Source organism: Piliocolobus tephrosceles, chromosome 2 (genome assembly GCF_002776525.5).
Source record: "Piliocolobus tephrosceles isolate RC106 chromosome 2, ASM277652v3, whole genome shotgun sequence".
NCBI lineage: Eukaryota > Metazoa > Chordata > Mammalia > Primates > Cercopithecidae > Piliocolobus > Piliocolobus tephrosceles.
This window is the reverse complement of record NC_045435.1, coordinates 103,935,791-103,950,138: the sequence shown is the minus strand read 5'-3', so window position 1 is coordinate 103,950,138 and position 14,348 is coordinate 103,935,791. Positions and strand designations below refer to the sequence as shown.

General features: G+C 37.7%; 1 protein-coding gene across 3 annotated transcripts in view; it reads left to right on the top strand.

The window, feature by feature from the left end:
- ATP11B (ATPase phospholipid transporting 11B (putative)) overlaps positions 1-14,348 on the top strand; it is a 143,491-nt gene that overhangs the window by 106,680 nt on the left and 22,463 nt on the right. For all 3 annotated transcript variants that reach the window (XM_023187474.1, XM_023187473.1, XM_023187475.1), the window contains exons 26-28: positions 9,756-9,821; positions 10,359-10,462; positions 11,667-11,832. In XM_023187474.1, coding sequence (XP_023043242.1) covers positions 9,756-9,821; positions 10,359-10,462; positions 11,667-11,832 — 336 coding nt within the window. The remainder of the gene's footprint in view (positions 1-9,755; positions 9,822-10,358; positions 10,463-11,666; positions 11,833-14,348) is intronic.

The following is a 14,348-nucleotide window of genomic DNA, read 5'->3' as shown; positions in this document are numbered from 1 at the left end:
CTCCTTCAGTTCTGCTCTGATCTTAGTTATTTCTTGCCTTCTGCTAGCTTTTGAATGTGTTTGCTCTTGCCTCTCTAGTTCTTTTAATTGTGATGTTAGAGTGTCAATTTTAGATCTTTCCTGCTTTCTCTTGTGGGCACTTAGTGCTATAAATTTCCCTCTACACACTGCTTTAAATGTGTCCCAGAGATTCTGGTATGTTGTATCTTTGTTCTCATTGGATTCAAAGAACATCTTTATTTCTGCTTTCATTTCGTTATGTACCCAGTAGTCATTCAGGAGCAGGTTGTTCAGTTTCCATGTAGTTGAGCGGTTTTGATTGAATTTCTTAGTCCTGAGTTCTAGTTTGATTGCACTGTGGTCAGAGAGACAGTTTGTTATAATTTCTGTTCTTTTACATTTGCTGAGGAGTGCTTTACTTCCAATTATGTGGTCAATTTTGGAATAAGTGTGATGTGGTGCTGAGAAGAATGTATATTCTGTTGACTTGGGGTGAAGAGTTCTATAGATGTCTATTAGGTCCGCTTGGTGCAGAGATGAGTTCAATTCCTGGATATCCTTGTTAACTTTCTGTCTCGTTGATCTGTCTAATGTTGACAGTGGAGTGTTGAAGTCTCCCATTATTATTGTATGGGAGTCTAAGTCTCTTTGTAAGTCTCTAAGGACTTGCTTTATGAATCTGGGTGCTCCTGTATTGGGTGCATATATATTTAGGATAGTTAGCTCTTCCTGTTGGATTGATCCCTTTACCATTATGTAATGGCCTTCTTTGTCTCTTTTGATCTTTGATGGTTTAAAGTCTGTTTTATCAGAGACTAGGATTGCAACCCCTGCTTTTTTTTGTTCTCCATTTGCTTGGTAGATCTTCCTCCATCCTTTTATTTTGAGCCTATGTATGTCTCTGCATGTGAGATGGGTCTCCTGAAGACAGCAGACTGATGGGTCTTGACTCTTTATCCAGTTTGCCAGTCTGTGTCTTTTAATTGGAGCATTTAGTCCATTTACATTTAAGGTTAATATTGTTATGTGTGATCTTGATGCTGCCATTATGATATTAACTGGTTATTTTGCTCATTAGTTGATGCAGTTTCTTCCTAGGCTCGATGGTCTTTACATTTTGGCATGTTTTTGCAATGGCTGGTACCGGTTGTTCCTTTCCATGTTTAGGGCTTCCTTCAGGGTCTCTTGTAAGGCAGGCCTGGTGGTGACAAAATCTCTAAGCATTTGCTTATCTGTAAAGAATTTTATTTCTCCTTCACTTATGAAACTTAGTTTGGCTGGATATGAAATTCTGGGTTGAAAATTCTTTTCTTTAAGAACGTTGAATATTGGCCCCCACTCTCTTCTGGCTTGTAGAGTTTCTGCCGAGAGATCTGCTGTCAGTCTGATGGGCTTCCCTTTGTGGGTAACCCGACCTTTCTCTCTGGCTGCCCTTAAGATTTTTTCCTTCATTTCAACTTTGGTGAATCTGGCAATTATGTGTCTTGGAGTTGCTCTTCTGGAGGAGTATCTTTGTGGCGTTCTCTGTATTTCCTGAATTTGAATGTTGGCCTGCCCTGCTAGGTTGGGGAAGTTCTCCTGGATGATATCCTGAAGAGTGTTTTCCAATTTGGTTCCATTTTCCCCCTCACTTTCAGGCACCCCAATCAGACGTAGATTTGTTCTTTTTACATAATCCCATACTTCTTGCAGGCTTTGTTCATTTCTTTTTCTTCTTTTTTCTTTTGGTTTCTCTTCTCGCTTCATTTCATTCATTTGATCCTCAATCGCTGATACTCTTTCTTCCAGTTGATCGAGTCGGTTACTGAAGCTTGTGCATTTGTCACGTATTTCTCGTGTCATGGTTTTCATCTCTGTCATTTCGTTTATGACCTTCTCTGCATTAATTAGTCTAGCTGTCAATTCTTCCACTCTTTTTTCAAGATTTTTAGTTTCTTTGCGCTGGGTACGTAATTCCTCCTTTAGCTCTGAGAGGTTTGATGGACTGAAGCCTTCTTATCTCATCAAAATCATTCTCTGACCAGCTTTGATCCGTTGCTGGCGATGGGCTGTGCTCCTTTGCAGGAGGAGATGCGCTCTTATTTTTTGAATTTCCAGCTTTTCTGCCCTGCTTTTTCCCCATCTTTGTGGTTTTATCTGTCACTGGTCTTTGAGGATGGTGACGTACTGATGGGGTTTTGATATAGGTGTCCTTCCTGTTTGGTAGTTTTCCTTCTGACTGTCAGGACCCTCAGCTATAGGTCTGTTGGAGATTGCTTGAGGTCCACTCCAGACCCTGTTTGCCTGGGTATCAGCAGCAGAGGTTGCAGAAGATAGAATATTGCTGAACAGCGAGTGCACCTGTCTGATTCTTGCTTTGGAAGCTTCCTCTCAGGGGTGTACTCCACCCTGTGAGGTGTGGGGTGTCAGACTGCCCCTAGTTGGGGATGTCTCCCAGTTAGGCTACTCAGGGGTCAGTGACCCACTTGAGCAGGCAGACTGCCCCTTCTCAGATCTCAACCTCCATGTTGGGAGATCCACTGCTCTCTTCAAAGCTGTCAGACAGAGTCGTTCGCATTTCACAGGCTTCTGCTCCTTTAGCTGAGCCCTGTCCCCAGAGGCGCAGTCTACAGAGACAGGCAGGTTTCCTTGAGCTGCTGTGAGCTCCACCCAGCTCGAGCTTCCCAGCGGCTTTATTTACCTACTTAAGCCTCAGCGATGGCGGGCGCCCCTCCCCCAGCCTCGCTGCTGCCTTGCGGTTAGATTGCGGCAGACTGCTGTGTTAGCAAGGAGAGAGGCTCCGTGGGCGTGGGACCCTCCCGGCCAGGTGTGGGATATAATCTCCGGTGTGCCAGTGTTACAGGGCAGTATTGGGGTGGGAGTTACCCGATTTTCCAGGTGTTGTGTGTCTCAGTTCCCCTGGCTAGGAAAAGGGACTCCCTTCCCCCTCGCGCTTCCCAGGTGAGGCGATGCCTCGCCCTGCTTCAGCTCTCGCTGGTCGGGCTGCAGCAGCTGACCAGCACCGATTGTCCGGCACTCCCGAGTGAGATGACCCCAGTACCTCAGTTGAAAATGCAGAAATCACCGGTCTGTGTCGCTCGCGCTGGGAGATGGAGACTGAAGCTGTTCCTATTCGGCCATCTTGCTCCGCCCCCCTTCATTTTATTTTTTAAAGTTAAAAATAAGCTTAAGACTTTTCTTGTTTGTTTAGTTTTTTTTTTTTATTTATTTATTTACATGATTAAGTTCTTTAGTGGTGATTTCTGAGATTTTGGTGCACCCATCACGCAAGCAGTGTACATTGTACCCAGTGTGTAGTATTTTATTCCTTACCCCCTCCCACCCTTTTCCCCGAGCCCCGAAAGTTCATTGTCTCATTCATATGCCTTTGCATCCCCATAGCTTAGCTTCCACTTATGAGTGAGAACACAAGATGTTTGGTTTTCTATTCCTGAGTTACTTCACTTAGAATAATGGTCTCCAATTCCATCCAGATTCCTGTGAATGCCATGATTTCATTCCTTTTATGGCTGAGTAGTATTCCATGGTATATACGTATACCATATTTTCTTTTTCCACTCCTTAACCAATGGCCAGTTGGGCTGGTTCCCTATTTTTGCAGTTGCAAATTGTGCTGCTATAAACATGGGTATGCAAGTATCTTCTTTGTATAATGACTTCTTTTCCTCTGGGTAGATAGAGGGCGTGAGATTGCTGGATGAAATGGTAGTTCTACTTTCAGTTCTTTAAGGAATCTCCACACTTTTTTCCATAGTAGTTATACTAATTTATATTCCCACCAACAGTGTAAAAGTGTTCCCTTTTCACCATGTCCACACCAACATCTATTATTATTCTATTTTTTTATTATGACCATTCTTGCAGGAGTAAGGTAGTATCACATTGTGGTTTTGATTTGGATTTCCCAGATAGTGATGTTGAGCATTTTCTCATGTTCCTTGGTCATTTGTATATCTTCTTTTGAGAATTGTCCATTCATGTCCTTAGGCACCTTTTTGATGAGATTGTCTTTTTCTTGCTGATCCTTTTGAGTTGCCTGTAGATTCTGGATATTAGTCATTTGTCAGAAGTATAGATTGCGAAGATTTTCTCCCACTCTGTGCTTGTCTGTTTACTCTGCTGATTATTTCTTTAGCAGTGCAGAAGCTTTTTAGGTTAATTAAGTCCCATCTATTTATCTTTGTTTTTGTGAGCCTAAGACTTTAAATTTTGTCTGTAATCTGGGTCAACTTTTTTGTAATTGTTTTTAAACAGGGCTTCATAGAGTACTATAGGTTTATGTTTGATAGTGGTAGATTTTTACTGTCCTGCTACCTTAAATTTTTAAGTAAATTTACCATTAAAGAAATGTACAATTGTCATTTCTTACAATTTTGAAAAAGGTAAAATTATGTTATAAAATACAAGAGATTTTGATGTAACTTTAAAAATTTTACGTCCCTCCAAAATATACCATTTAGAAAAACTTACATCATTTTTAAAACAGCTTTATTAAGGTACAATTGACATATAATAAACTACACATATTTAAAATGTACAATTTGATAGTTCTTTTTACCATCTTCACCATTTTTAAATGTACAGTTCAGTAGTGTTAAGAATATTCGCAGTGTTGTGCAGCAGCTCTCCAGAACTGTTTCATCTTGCAAAACTTAAACTCTATACTCATTAAATAACTTCTCAATTTTTTTTCTCCCCCAACCAATCCCTGGCAACCACCATTCTATTTATCTGTTTCTATGAACTTTGACTACCTATGAAATCATTTTTTAAAAAACCTAAGTAATTGTTACAGCTCTTTTAGAACTCTTAGGTTTTTACCAGAAAATCTCACATGCTATTAAAAAAAATAAAGCTAAATAATTTGGAGGTTAATACCAATGAAACATGTTTATTAAATATACTGTAAATGAGAGGGGTAACTAAGGACTGTTTCTTTTTTTTTTTTTTTTTTTTTTTTTTTTTTGAAGAATTTATCTTTTCTTTTGACCCCTACAGAATAAGTCATCTTAGTATATAACTTACTTACTCTAACAATGTTGCTGTTGTACAAAATATTTTTGGAAGTAGCTTAAGTTGTCTTTCTGTGATCTTAGCAAGGAAACTTCCTCAGGAAAGAAGCTATTTAGAATTATAAAAAAGATACTAATTAAGATATTATAGATAAGAAAGTGATGGGGAAAGGTGAGAGAAACAATTCAGATTAAGAGAATTCACCACCAGTTAGAAGAGACTTCTACAGAATGCAATGGAAGAAGCCTCATGGCTGCCTTAAGAGTATATTAAATGAGTGAGAATATTACAATTAAGAAACAAGAAGGAGGGAATTGTCATATGGTGAGAGCGGAAAACTAGGTTGATATACGAAAGAAAATACCAGAATAGTTCAGAGGTAACTGAGTTTCCATCGTAGTATTTCATGTCATTGTTTCCCTGGCTTCAGGAGAAAAAGACAGTGAAGACAAAAAGAATTCTTTTTTAACTTAGGGACCCAAACACTAAATCTATTCCATTTCTTCTCAACTACAAATTGCTCTTTAAAATGAAATCCTGCCCAAATAAGAGGTTTCTTTTGTCTGTTTTACTAAAGTATACAGGAGTTCAAAGGAAAGCAACTATTATTAATGATTTTTCTTCTCTTTATGGAAGTGTACCCACTTTGAGAAATTAAAAGAATTAAAATTCAAAAAATATAGGATTGGGAGAAAAAGTAGAAAGCTATCAAAGTATGTACATTCCACTTTGGGCTGGGCACGGTAGCTCATGCCTGTAATCCCAGCACTTTGGGAAGCTGAGGTAGAAGGATCACTTGATCCCAGCCTGGGCAACATAGCAAGATCCCATCTCTGATTTTTAAAAAAATCCAATTTGACTTCTCCAGTAGAGATTTTGATTGGCAGACCGTCAGCACCATTCCAGAAAAAAAATCATATACTATATCACATTAAAAATTAAATGGAAAACAAAGGATTAAGCAAGAGAATGTAATTCTTCACCCCTTCATTATCTTCTAGACCATTAAGCATTTAAACCAGATTAGCTGGGGGTAAATAATTAGCAATACAAGGTAGACTGAGGAGATGAAATTTCAGGTTGTAATTTTGAAAGAAAAATAAACCTTTGTGTAGTATTTACTACTATTTTCTCTTGAATCTTTAATGATTTCTCTCCTTATTTCCTATCCTTAATTTTTTTTCATACTATACATTATCATCAACTGTTGAAACCTGATCAAATGGTAAGAGCTCTGTTAAGACAAGAAATACATACTATTTTGTATCTGTATTCCACAGAGAATGCTGTATTCTTTATTTCAATTCAAATGATTTACTGTGGTTACCACTCAGGTCACTCAGGAATGCATATAACTTAATTCCTAGAGGTAGATACAGATTTTTTAATAAAAGGTTATATGGTAAAAAAGATCTTTGTCTAGTTCTTTATAGAATTCCCCTATACATCTATTCGTGAGACAAAAATTTAAGCACTAACAGTATTCCAGGCACTTTATTAAGTATTAGATATAGCTGTACCTTAGAAGAGAACAGAAAACGTTATCTTGCTTCTTATGGTGTCATCCAAATGTCTCTACAGGGGCAAAATCACCCACACTTGAGACCCACCGCTCTAAATGGAGCAGTGGCCTAGGACATAGTTCTAGGCCATCAGATCTTCATCAGTGCACTGGGTACACTCATTCTTCTCATCTAAGAAGTGATCTAGAAACCAAGCAGAGTGGGAAAGAAAGTATTTTGAGCATCTGTCTCTTCTGAACAGGGACAGATCCAGGTTTAGTAGAATCTAAACATTTTCACAGGCCCTCTTTAAGAAAAAAATTTTAAAAAACATACAACTATGAACTTAAGTATATATGCAGATGACTGTGAGTGACAAATATGTCTCATTTATCCCAAACCAAATGTAAGCTCATCTTTTTTTTTTTTTTTTTTTTTTGAGATGGAGTTTTGCTCTGTTGCCCAGGCTGGAGTGCAATGGCACTATCTCAGCTCACCGCAACTTGTGCCTCCCAGGTTCAAGTGATTCTCCTGCCTCAGCCTCCCCAGTAGCTGGGATTGCAGGCATGGGCCACCATGCCTTGCTAATTTTGTATTTTTAGTAGAGACAGGGTTTCTCCATGTTGGTAAGGCTGGTCACAAACTCGTAACCTCAGGTGATCCTCCCTCCTCCGCCTCCAAGTGCTGGGATTCCAGGTGTGAGCCACCGCGTCCAGCCTGTAAGCTCATCTTTAGCCAAATCTACAAAATGCCCTTTGCTACTCACATTATCACCTACCAGCTCAAGGGCAAATCAGAATGGAAAGAGACAGCAGTCGTAACCAGTTGATTACAGTTGAAATACATTACTTTGTATAATTTTACCCACAAAAAGCTATGGGAATGGTTTTGTATAGCTTCTTCTAGGGCCTTGAATGGGGCCTATGCAAGAGGAAGCGCTAAATTCTCCTCTAAGGAAAATACCATGTAACATGCCCCAGTCTAGGACCAGTAAAACCAGATACTGAAGGATAGACATGTCCTTACCACTTCCAGTCCCAGGTTCCCTGGTTGCATCAAAGTATCTCTCCCAGCTGGGCACAGTGGCTGATACCTATAGTCCTAGCATGTTGGGAGGCCAAAGCAGGTGGATCTCTTGAGCCCAGGAGTCCAAGATCAGCCTGGGCAACATAGTGAAAGCCTGTCTCTATAAAAAAATACAAAAAAAATTAGCTAAGTGTGATAGTGTGCACCTCTAGTCCCAGCCACTTGGGAGGCTGAGGTAGGAGGATTGCTTGAGCCCAGGAGGTGGAGGTTGCAATGAGCCAAGATCATGTCACTGCACTCCAGCCTGGGTGACAGATCAAGACTCTGACTCAAAAAAAAAAAAAAGTATCTGTGTCCATACCCGTGAAAGAAGAGAATGACACTCCTCCTCAGAGAGCTAAGTTGAGACCCACTGATCATCAGTATTTCTGGGTCATTTCTAGAGATGATAAAAGCAGACAGATAAACACAGGTTCAGTATGACTTTTGATTCTCCTCTTGGCAAATACATTCTTCAAATGCTCTCAAAGGAATATTAATTGATGTTTCATTGTTGATAATCATAATTATTATTTTCCAATTGCCTTTTGTATACCAGGTACTGCGTTCTTTTTGTATACCCCAATTGAAAACTTACAGAAAACTGAGATTTATCCTTATTTTACAAATGAAGAAAGTGAGATATAGAGAGGTTAAGTAATTTGTTAAGTAAATGATAATTGTTAGAAATCTGTAATAAAAACACAGCCTTTTTAATAATTTTTTTGAACCAGTGTTAAGATAATGATTGTTAGGTTTTGAAGGGAAAGTGAGAGTTAAAGAAAGACACAGAAAGAGGGCAGCTCAAGAGCAAATGCAAGCTTTTTGTCCAGCATAAAACCTACAGAAGTGGGGGACCAGCCTAATGCGAGAGCCCATCAGCTGCTTACAGGCTGGGGGTACTTACAGGTATGGGCGGGAGGGATCTGGGCAGTATGGCCCACTGTCTGGCAGGATATTGGTAAGATGTTCCCATGATGAGGCGTTTCTGGCCCTTTTTCTGGTGGGATGTCTTCGTGGTGTTCCTTGGACCTTTATCCAGCAAGATATGATAAGGATCTTTCTTTCTTTCTTTTTTTTAAGTTGGAGTCTCTCTCATTGCCCAGGCTGGAGTGCAACGGCAAAATCTCAGCTCACTGCAACCTCCACCTCCCGGGTTCAAGCGATTCTCCTGCTTCATCCTCCAGAGTAGCTGGGATTACAGGCGCCCGCCACTGTGCCCAGCTAATTTTTTGTATTTTTAGTAGAGATGGGGTTTCACTGTGTTGGCCAGGCTGGTCTCAAACTCTTGACCTCAGACGATCCACCTGCCTCAGCCTCCCAAAGTGCTGGGATTACAGACGTGAGCCACCGCACCTGGTGTGATAGCGATCTTTCTATGGTGGTCACGTGGTGGTAGGCAGGATGTTTCTCAGGTCCTGAACCCCTGTGAAATGTTGACTTTGACCAAGGTCTGCAAAATAGCAGGGAGCTTACAAAACGGTGCAGTTTGGACTAACAACGATTACTTTGTAAACTAAATTATTAAACTTGTGGTTGTATTCTTATTTGTAGAGATAAAATCCTGAAACTCTTTTGGGGTTCTGTGTGTTTAATACCTTAATAAGTTTTGGCTTAAAGCCGGGGGGAGTATTTTCTGACTGGCAATAACAGAATTTTTACATGGAATCCTTTGAGGAGTAATTCCATGATCCATTATCCTTCCTTTCAGATACAGGTTTTAAGTGTAAATTTCTTTCCTCTTGCTGTACTGTACTGTATCCAAAAATACTCTGGCGGGTGCTCTGCTGTGACATCTGGTTGGAAAGGTTTCTGAAAATACTTGTGATTGAAAAGAATTTTGTTACCATTTTTACTGTGCGACAGCAATAAAGCAGAGCCTAATGACTACATTATTCTAACTAAAAATAGTCTGGGCCACACCATTCTAAACGTGTCTTTGGGTTTCCAGTCTGATAATGATATCTAAAAGATCACTGTGTGTAATAATAACACATGTAAATAATGCTTTATGCTGTTTCTTCTCATACTCTTAACTTTATAGTCACCAGTTTCAAATGTACGTGACTTAAAAATTTCAAGTGATTTTTAGTAGAGAATTAGACGACTTTTTACCTGACATTTTATTTAACATTATGTTAACACATAATGTAATAGTGTATTCTTTCTGTTTAGATGTTTGGAAACTGGACATTTGGCACTTTGGTCTTCACAGTCATGGTTATTACAGTCACAGTAAAGGTATGGTACTGAAATTAGAAATGTGGACACATTTTGCAACTGTTTACATAATTAGTTAATTTTCTTCATTTCTTTAGCCATAGATACTTTTCCTTTTTCCATTTTCAAAAGCGATTAATTTCACTGATTACTATTTTAATAATTCACTTAAATTTTTGTCAAAAGTTATTTTTAAAGTTTATTTTAGGAAGCCTCAGCTGATTTTTATGATCATATTTTTAAAAATCTCTAAAATTTTGCTTCCTGTGTATAGTGCCAGACAATGTAATTTGTTTTAGGCTATGGAGTTGAAAATAGAGTAATCACGTGAAATTTGAATGCTGCTTCCTCAAAGAAGAAAAATATTATAAACTTGAAATTATTTCATTTTATACTAGGACCTTTTCATTCATATTTATCTCTGAGGGATTTTGAGGGATTATATCTATCTTCTGAGGGACTTTTAGATATTTATGTTTATTCTTGAGTTTTATCTGAAAGGTTAAGGTAAAGCTTTATTTGTTTATATTTCTAAGGATATAAAAACTTTTTTTTTAGATGGCTCTGGAAACCCATTTTTGGACTTGGATCAACCATCTCGTTACCTGGGGATCTATTATTTTTTATTTTGTGTTTTCCTTGTTTTATGGAGGGATTCTCTGGTGAGTGAATATGTTGAATTTTAAATGGATTGCTTCGACATAATAAACCTTTATTGTGATAGGTTACATTATGAACATACCTGCTCATAACAGATTTGAGACTCCTGGTATATTTACTTCTTTCAGTTGATCTTACTGATATGGAGAGCAAAAAACTAACATTTATTGAATATCTACAATTTTTCTAGATTTTCTATGTAAGATATTATATTGATTCATCACAATCATTATCCCTGTTTTTTTCTGTGTAGAAACTGAGCCTCAGGGTCACAAAGACAAAAAAGTAGCAAAGCCACGATTTAAACCCCAGTTGTCTTATTTCACAATTAATTTTCTTTACACTAGTTATATTATGTATTAATGTATTATGTATTAATATATACAATAAAGTAAGTCACACAGAGCCATTAAATATTAATCAGTAACTTTTCTCACAAAAGTAAGTAGTATGCATCATCTTCATTGATAGAATCAGATACTCAACTGGCTACTCTGAGAGATTAAAAATTAATGTTTCTCCTAAGATTCTTTGGTAAGTGATGGATAACTGAAGGCTCTCTTTTGGAGAATTTATATTACATTTGCCTGCTATGTCTTTGATTCATCTATCAGACAAAAAAACTTCTGAAGGTAGGCCAAAAAAATTTGGATTAGCTAAATATTAGCTTCTATTTAGGATCATAAAAGGATATTATGAATGTTTCTATATTTCACCATATTCTTTTGAGGTAGTATATGCAAAAACCCAAAAAGAATATCTTTATAACACCTACTACTGTGTAAAACTAGTATTCGTGAGTACATTAATTTTAAAATATGTTTTTGAAGAAGAGCTTCTGAATAAAGCTTTCATGCTAAGATTTGGAAAATCAGTCTTTTCAAATATTTTGTTACACACTTTTTCTTGCTTTGCTTGGTCCCTTAAGTCTGTATTAGTACATTATTCTTCTGATACGCTACCACTAAGATAGGGTTATCTGGTCAACTGCTTGCCATTTTCCTAATAAAAACTATAGTTGTTTTATTTTTAACAATTAAAGCTTACCTTGTTTTGTTAGTTGTTCAGTTAATTAAATTATACCAATTTCAGTTTTGAACATTTTCTTGGAGTACTTGTTATGTTCAACTGTAGTGTCTTTATATGATGTCCTGATTTAAGTCTTTCAGTTTCCACTTTTATTAAGCACATTGTCTTTCTTTGCAGGCCATTTTTGGGCTCCCAGAATATGTACTTTGTGTTTATTCAGCTCCTATCAAGTGGTTCTGCTTGGTTTGCCATAATCCTCATGGTTGTTACATGTCTATTTCTTGATATCGTAAAGAAGGTATTTGACCGACACCTCTACCCTACAAGTACTGAAAAGGCACAGGTAACCACTTTTTATAATAAATTCATTATCTTTTTAGTTAGGGATCTTTAATGATGAATAGCTGTCATAATTTGCTTATGTCAGAAAATAGGAAATTAGCTATTCCTGTTTCAAGTATTTTGTAACATAAACATTGTTCAATGTGCTATTTTTAAAGTTATTTTTTACTATTTCTATTAATTTTATGACTAATAAATTATTTTTTAATTACATTGTGTTAATAATACTTGATGTTTTTAGATATGAAACTATCAAGTTATATCCAGATAATAGTAAATATTTTTAAAGTAATATCACAACATTCTATCATATATATATAATGAAGATCTATAGCCATGTCTTTAGACACATAATAATTTGAGGAATTTTTCTTTTTTTTTTTCCCGAAACGGAGTCTTGCTCTCACCCAGCCTGGAGTGTAGTGGCACGATCTTGGATCACTGCAACCTCCGCCTCCTGGGTTCAAGCACTTCTTCTGCCTCAGCCTCACAAGTAGCTGGGATTACAGGCACTTGCCTCTACACCCGGCTATTTTTTGTATTTTTAGCAGAGACGGGGTTTCACCATTTTGGCTAGACTGGTCTCGATCTCCTGACCTCATGATCCTCCTGCCTCGGCCTCCCAAAGTGCTGGGATTACAGGCGTGAGCTACTGCACCTGGCTGAGTAATATTTTTTCTGATCATATTATTTTCATCAAAAAAGTATGAAATGAGGTCTTTAACCTCAATAATTTGTACAGAATAGAATTTTTAAAAATGTATTATCCCACTAAACATTTATTAATAAATATTAAACTACAGCAAATATTAGCAGTATGTTACGTAGTGCTTAAGAATCTTGGGGGCCTGATAGATCTCAGTTCAAATCCCAGGTCTTCCATTTGGTATCTCTGTGACTTTAAATCTTAGTTTCTTCATTGATAAAATTACGATAGAAATATCTTTTTTATTACCTTTCTAGTGAAGATTAAATGAAAAAATTTCCAAATACATATTAGATGCTCAAAAATTGTAGCTATTTAGTTGAATGTGCCTCTTTTATATATTTGAGTAGTACCTGAGCTAGAAATCTCTCAATTTGTCCTTTTAACTATATTGTAGTATTGGATAAATACTCTCAAAAATATATTCTAGCCAACTCTTATGCCCTGAGTTTATTAATCATTTAGTTCTTCCCAGGTTGAGATTTTTTAAACACGCTTGTAACATGCCAGATGAATTTTGGAAATTTAGTTGTATATTCATCCTACAAATAGAAAAACTACTTCCTAAACATTTAGTGATGTAAGTTAGGCTTCCTGACCAGTGCATTAGTTTTAATTTCAGTTGGTCATGTCCACAACATTTCTTTAGCATTTGTTTGCTTCAATAACCAAATCCTAGCCAGTATACACATTCACACCGTTGAGACAGCATAGGCTTGTGAAGCCTGACAAACTTGAATTCAGATATTGTTTCAACAGTTCATATGTATGTCCTTGATCAAGCACTTCATAAGCCTCAGTTTCCTCCTCTGTAAAATCAGATAAATAATTACTGCTTTACATGGTTGTTAGAGATAATGAGTATGAAGTGCCTCACGCTGAGCCTGTATGTAGTTGATCCTCAGTGAAACAGTTATCATTATAAGTAAAATGAGGATGAGAACGTTACTCTGTTATACTGATCTCCAAATGGGGCTAAAAAAATTTGCATAATCTGATTCCTCTGTCTGTCCATGCATATATATTTATATCAGTGTGGACCGACTTTTCTACTCTGCAACATATTACTTAAACATATATCAGAAAGTTTGCCTAGCTTACTATTCCTAATCCTCTGGAAAAAAAATTACAATAATAGAGTACTATTTTTAAGGCTTTGTTCATTATACTTACTCTAGATCTTTATGGAGAATAATTTGTCTCCCTGTTTTGACCTAAATATAGTTATATTTCACCAAAATATATGGATGGCATTGTTTTAAAGACTTAATTCTTGAGGCCGGGTGCAGTGGCTCACACCTGTAATTCCAGCACTTTGGGAGGCCGAGGCAGGTGGATGGCTTGAGCTCAGGAATTTGAGACCAGCCTGGCCAACATGGCGAAAGCCTAGGTCTCTACTAAAAATTAAAACAATAGGCCGGGCACGGTGGCTCAACGCTTGTAATCCCAGCAGATGGATCACGAGATCAGGAGATGGAGACCATCCTGGCCAACATGGTGAAACACAGTCTCTACTAAAAATACGTAAAAATTAGCCAGATGTGGTGGCAGGCGCCTGTAGTCCCAGCTACTTGGGAGGAGAATCGTTTGAACCTGGGAGGTGGAGGTTGCAGTGAGCTGAGATGGCACCACTGCACTCCAGCCTGGGCGACAGAGTGAGACTCCATCTCAAAAAGTAATAATAAATAAAAATTTAAAAACATAAATTAGCCAGGCATGGTAGCACACTCCTGTAGTCCCAGCTACTCAGGAGGCTAAGGCACAAGAATCGCTTGAATCTGGGAGGCAGAGGTTGCAGTTAGCCAAGATTG